Raw genomic sequence first — 6,267 nt, forward strand, 5'->3', positions numbered from 1 at the left:
AGCTTTTCTAATGTCAAGTATCATTTCCTTAGACTATTTCACGCAGCTGATCTTTTTGTGTGGCGCCCGACACGAAGGCGTCACACTACACTGTGCAACACCTCACAGCTAGGCGCTACACGTCTGGCCAACGTCGCACCCGTGTTATCCGAAAATTACTAAGTCAGTGTGCAGCACCTGAAAGCTAAGCGTCACACTATACATTGTAGCGCCTACCTTCTAGGCGTTGCACTAGTGGTTGCTTCATTTTGTAGTGCAACCACTAATGCAACGCCTATCTCTTAGACTCTGCACATTGACTTAGCAATTTTTAGACAGTCCGAAGTGCAACGCTGGCCAGGCGTGTAGCGCCTATCAGTTAGGCATTGCACAGTGCAGTGTGGCGCCTTCGTGTCGGGCGCCACTCAAAAAAATCAGCTGAGTGAAAAAAATTTAGAAACAGTTTATTTTATGAAATGATTTCATCCACAAATCAAAATTGTTAAATTTGCCTGGAGCCGGCTGGTACTCTTTCCATCAGACGTATGTCCGGCTAGATTGTCCGGCTAGATTTCATTCATCGTGCGTGAATCGTCTGATTTTTGTCGTGTGTATAACACGACTCTTTTCTTTATATATGTCAGACTCTTTTCTTTATATATGTCGTGTGTATAGCACGACTCTTTTCTTTATATATGTCGTGTGTATAGCACGACTCTTTTCTTTATATATATGGAACCGGTGGAGTAAGATACACGTCGAGGGAAACACCTGAGCCGTATGCCATGCGCGCGCCCTTCGTCCGTGATGCATCTACCTCCACTGCCAAGCAAGCATATGCAACGATCGTTGTGGGATGCAAGGATACTAATTTGGAATCAAGTTTGTGAAAATATAACGTTCCATAATGGAATCCGTGGAGCACTTGTAAGTCCAGTTAAATAGTCAATTTCGTGTTAGCTCAACAGCACGTTCTTCAATCATTGCAGCCTGCATCGCCCAGAAAGGGAGATGCATCTTGGTTACACATCATTCGTAGAGCACGACAAGAAATACCAAATTTACTAAAGCACGATGTAATCACATACTACTAAAAACCTATCACTGTGAATCCTTCAGGCAAATCAAATAACAGGTACGATTAGAACAATGAGCGACAAAATTGGTAATAGCTTAAAGTTGAGTTCCTTTCAATTTCTTCAACCATGGAAACCGGACAAGATCAAGCAGCCTTACATCTGAGTTTGAACACCCGAAAATTTGTTTGCCATATTCACAGCCATGGGATGAAAGCAACCAATCCGACCACCAACTAGAAATTCTCCTAATACCATACCATCCGGGACTCTCCTGAAAACCAAGACACTAAATCCTACGAAACAAGAAACTCCTTCGTCTTTGTGATGCAAATGTAATCCATGGTGCGGGCGGTGGCAGCGAGGGAAAGGACAGGGCCTCAGTTGTCGTCGTCATCGACGGTGGACGCCTTGGAGGAAGAGGCCTTCTTGGGGAGGAGGTGCTGGTGGATGTTGGGCATCACACCGCCGCTGGCGATGGTGGCGCCGCCGAGCAACTTGGTCAGCTCCTCGTCATTGCGCACGGCGAGCTGGATGTGCCGCGGCACGATACGGGTCTTCTTGTTGTCCCTGGCGGCGTTTCCGGCCAGCTCCAGGACCTAGATATGGGGAAGGACGACCAGATTAGAACAAGCAGCAACCAATGCAATGAATACAAAGGAAAGCACATCGATTCTGCACCCGAGAAACCTTATCTTGACGAATTTGTACGCGAAAATAACTTCGGTTTCGACGCATTGCTATTAACAGACGGCACGGTTCTAAACAGATCTAAGAATAGCCCGATTTGTCGGAACCCACGACGGAACCGGATCAAGGAATAGAATACCGCGAGAACAGGGGCAAGGATGAGATCCGCGAGAAACGCACCTCAGCGGCGAGGTACTCAAGGACGGCGGCGAGGTAGACGGGGGCGCCGGCTCCGACGCGCTCGGCGTACTTGCCGGCCTTGAGGAACCTGGCGATCCTTCCCACGGGGAACTGCAGCCCAGCCTTGGAGCTCCGGGACGTCGCCTTCTTGGCCGCGCCGGTGCCGATTGCCTTCCCACGACCGGCCATCTCAGCAACCGAGGAGGGGAACGACGGGAGCCGCTACTGGGAGACGGAACGCGCGAGGGGACAGGAGGCGGTGGAGGCGAGAGGGACGCAGGTGGGAGGTTTCGCTCAGCGCGGGGGGAGAATATATAGGAGGGTGGGGACGGGGCGACAGCCAATGGGCGGCGATCACGCGGATCGCTGGTTTGGGCCGTCGGATGCGCGAGATTGGACGGTGGATGCGAGGGACGGAGCCGCGAGGGTTCGGATCCGGAAGCGGCGGGAGGGCGGGGGCATATGGGGCGGGGAAGGTTTTCGTTTTGGACTTTCCGCGGGAGTCCAGGTCTCTATGGGAATCGACGGAGTGGTCACGTGTTTTAATTTTCTATATGGCCCACTTGTCGGTGTTATTTCTTCTCCAGTAAAGATGCGGGCTTGGTCCACCAATAATGTAACTTTGCCTTAAAAAAACAATAATGTAACTCCCGACCTATGGAGCAGGAGTATGTACTTTTGCAACCACATGCATATGTCTGTGTATTAAGGCTAATCACAATGGGCAAGAACATAGTCTAGTAACTTAGACACTTCCCTAGACTATGTTACTATTTTCACAGTGGGTAGGAATATCTATGTAGTGTCATGCAACAATGTATTTATTAGGCTAGTCACAATGGGCAAGAGCATAGTCTAGTAACTTAGACACTTCCCTAGACTATGTTACTATCTCCACAGTGGGTAGGAATATCTATATAGTGTCATGCAACAATGTATTTATTAGGTTATAGACTCATTGTTTTTTGGAGTGTGTGATGTTCCGGTAACTTAGCTAGTTACCACAAGCACCTCTCTCTTCATTAAATATGTGACACATAAGTAAAGTTGTATTGGAGTGTGTGATGTTACTCCTAAGTTCCTCCCCATTGTGACCAGCATAATGCTACGGAATGGACAATAAGACCTTTTTTTCCGAGATAATGTACAATGGAACTTCAAAACCTCGACATCTTTAAATTGCCGAGGTTTCATTAAGCAGGGTAAGGGCTACTACAAGTTCAGCTTATTCAAACAAAATATGAAGATTTAACACAAAACTCAAGTTTTATACCTGGTTTTACCTTTGTCGACTTTTTAATCTTCAGAGTTGTGTTTAATTATTTTCAGAAGACCTCGTTTGAATTCAATAGTTTTTCGTAAAATAACCAGTATAAAAGGAATCAAGCATGGATCGATCATTATGAGAAAACCGAGTATAAAAATTATGTATGATAATTTCTCTTGAGAGCTAATGATTGGGCATTTGTACATAATGTACTTAAACCTTCCATAAACTTAAACGATACTTTCTCTTCACGAGGCCAAAAAATATACATATAATTCTGGTTACGATGAACCAGATGCATAGGATAAAACTTCCGGTGAAATTGCAATTTCAATCGGTTTCAATCGCATGTTCAATATCATCACATAGCATATATGATATACCATGCCAATGTCTTTACCTCCAAAGATAAAGGGAAAATCTTTTTCTTAACTCCATCGTCGGATAAACCTGCAAACTTAAACAATCCATAAATTCCATCCACGTAGATTAAGTGCATATCAGGATGTATTGTTTCATCTCCTACATAAAAATTAGCTAGCAGTTTCTCTATCATACCCGAAGGAATCTAATAATAAATATTTTCAATATGTGCAGTAGGTTGAGGGCAACTCTTTGTGCCTCCGGTCGAGATGAAGATTTGCCACTATAATTTTGGGATTATACATTAGAGACAAATACATTCACTTTAAATAGGGTATCATCTAAATCCATGATATGACACCATACGAAATATGGTTTGGCAAGAAACCTATGTTGACGTTTCTTAAAGTTTTGGGATGCGGTACTTATGCGTGATAAGCTCGAATCCAAAGAGGAGAAATGCATCTTCATATAATACCTTATATCACAAATCTGAAGGCAAATTTTTGTTGTCAAGAATGGATTCTTTCCAGAGAAAGAGTTTTCTCTCGAAAGAAGTGAGTGGGAGAAAGATAGAGCTTGATGAGGTTATCGAACCTTCACTTGAATCTGAAAGTAGCGCATCGCATAAAGGTGTTCCTATGATGCGTACACCAATTGAAGAGGAATCTAAAGATGCTGATCATGAAACTTCGGATCAAGTCAGTACCGAACCTCGTAGGTCGACAAGGACATGTACTGCCCTGAGTGGTACGGTAATCCTGTCATGGAAGTCATGTTGTTATACAACAATGAGCCTACAAACTATCAGGAAGCAATGATGGGCCCGGATTCTGACAAGTGGCTAGAAGCCATGAAATCCGAGATAGGATCCATGTATGAGAACCAAGTGTGGACTTTGATAGACTTACCTGATGAACGACAGGCCATCAAGAACAAATAAATCTTTAAGAAGAAGACAAATGCTGATGGTAATGTCACTGTCTATAAAGCTCGACTGACCGCAAAGGGTTTTTGGCAAGTTCAATGAGTTAACTACGATGAGACTTTCTCACCCTTAGCAATGGTTAAGTCTGTTAGAATTATGTTAGCAATTACTGCATATTTTATTAATGAAATCTCGCGGATGGATGCGAAAACCGCTTTCCTTAAGGAAAAGATATATATGATGCAACCCAAAGGTTTTGTGGATCCTAAGGATGCTAAAAAGGTATGCAAACTCCAACGATCCATCTATGGACTGGTGCAAGCATCTCGGAGTTGGAATATACGCTTTGATGAGGTGATCAAAGTTTTTTGGGTTTATACGAAGTTTATGAAGAAACTTGTATTTACAAGAGAGTGAGTGAGAACTCTATAGCATTTCTGATAAGTATGTGTGGATAACATATTATTGATGTTGGGGAACGTTGCATGGGAAATAAAAAAATTCCTACGCTCACCAAGATCAATCTAGGATATGAACATCTATGAGAGGAGAGATTGGATCCACATACCCTTTAGATCGCTAAGCCGAAGCGTTAAGAAACGTGGTTGTTGTAGTTGTAATTGCATCTAGTGCCTCTTAGTGATTTTGGTGTATTGAAGACTTATAGGTTAAGGGACTAATGCGTTTGTGAGTGTACACAGGTCTATAAGTCTATGAGGAGTTTGATATTTACAGAGAAAATCGACCCCTGAAAATGAAGTTCTTCGACTGAAGACTTTGTATTCCTGAATACTTTCTGAAGACTTTGAAAGTGAAGAAATTGGTGTAATCCTGAAGACTTGGTATTCATTCGAGGAACATGAAGCGTGAAGACTTTTTGTTTTCGCGGTTTCTTTTTCTCTTTCTTGAGTCATAGGAAACACCGTACTATTAAAGGGGTCGAGGAAATACTAAGGAAAAATTTCCAAGTGTTGCTCAACTCAAATCCTACACCTACCAATCCCTTCGAGTGAAGCCATTGGAAATCTCATACAGTTCAGTCGATTTCTTCAGTGACAGAGACAAAGTTCTTCTGTCTCCGAGGAATTTGTTCTGACTGAGGAGTTAGGAATTCGCCAGCGCGGATTGCCTACACTGTGAGGAACATGATAGCCCTGAGGAATTTGATACTCAAAATTCCGACCGTTGTTGTGCTATGCGCCAGCTGTCCCAAAATATCTACCCACTTAACGGTCATATCATTGAAGGGCATTTATGTCTTATCATGTCGGGCTGCTCCCTAGGCTATAAATAGCCACCCCCTACAACCACTAGCTGGTTGGCTGCTCCGAGAGAAACTGACACTTGTCATTTGAGAGCATCACATCCTTCGAGGACTTTGAGTGAAAATCATCAAGTGAGGAAAACCCAAACACAAACACCTATAAACCCAAAGTGATTGAGCATCACTGAAGAGATTGATCCTGCGTGCATCCGACACTTGTTACCTTTGAAGACTGTGCATCTTCCACACGGTTAGGCGTCATGGTCTAGAGCATCCAAGAGGAAATTGTGGATCGCCGAGTGACCAAGTCTGTGAAGGTTTGGAAGTCACATGAAGACTTACCACGAGTAATTGGGTGAGATCTGTGGGACCTTAGCTCAAGGGGAATACGGTGAGGACTAAGTGTCCTGAGCTGCGTGTTCAGGACTGGGTGTCCGGGACTGTGTGTCCTCAGGTTTAAATATCTAGCCGCCCTAACCAGACGTACAACTATCACAACAGTTGGAACTGGTCTACCAAA

At 43.9% G+C, this 6,267-nt stretch overlaps 1 protein-coding gene across 1 annotated transcript; it reads right to left on the reverse strand.

Annotated features, from left to right (window-relative positions):
• Window positions 1-845: 845 nt before the first annotated feature.
• Window positions 846-2,212, reverse strand: LOC123188370 (histone H2A.4-like). The gene is made up of 2 exons (NM_001426804.1): window positions 1,926-2,212; window positions 846-1,654 (listed from the first exon to the last, which is right to left on the reverse strand). The coding sequence occupies exons 1-2, from the start codon at window positions 2,112-2,114 to the stop codon at window positions 1,436-1,438; spliced, it is 408 nt and encodes a 135-aa protein (NP_001413733.1). The 5' UTR covers window positions 2,115-2,212; the 3' UTR covers window positions 846-1,435.
• Window positions 2,213-6,267: the final 4,055 nt, after the last annotated feature.

The sequence above is a fragment of the Triticum aestivum genome, chromosome 2A (assembly GCF_018294505.1).
Source record: "Triticum aestivum cultivar Chinese Spring chromosome 2A, IWGSC CS RefSeq v2.1, whole genome shotgun sequence".
Lineage (NCBI taxonomy): Eukaryota > Viridiplantae > Streptophyta > Magnoliopsida > Poales > Poaceae > Triticum > Triticum aestivum.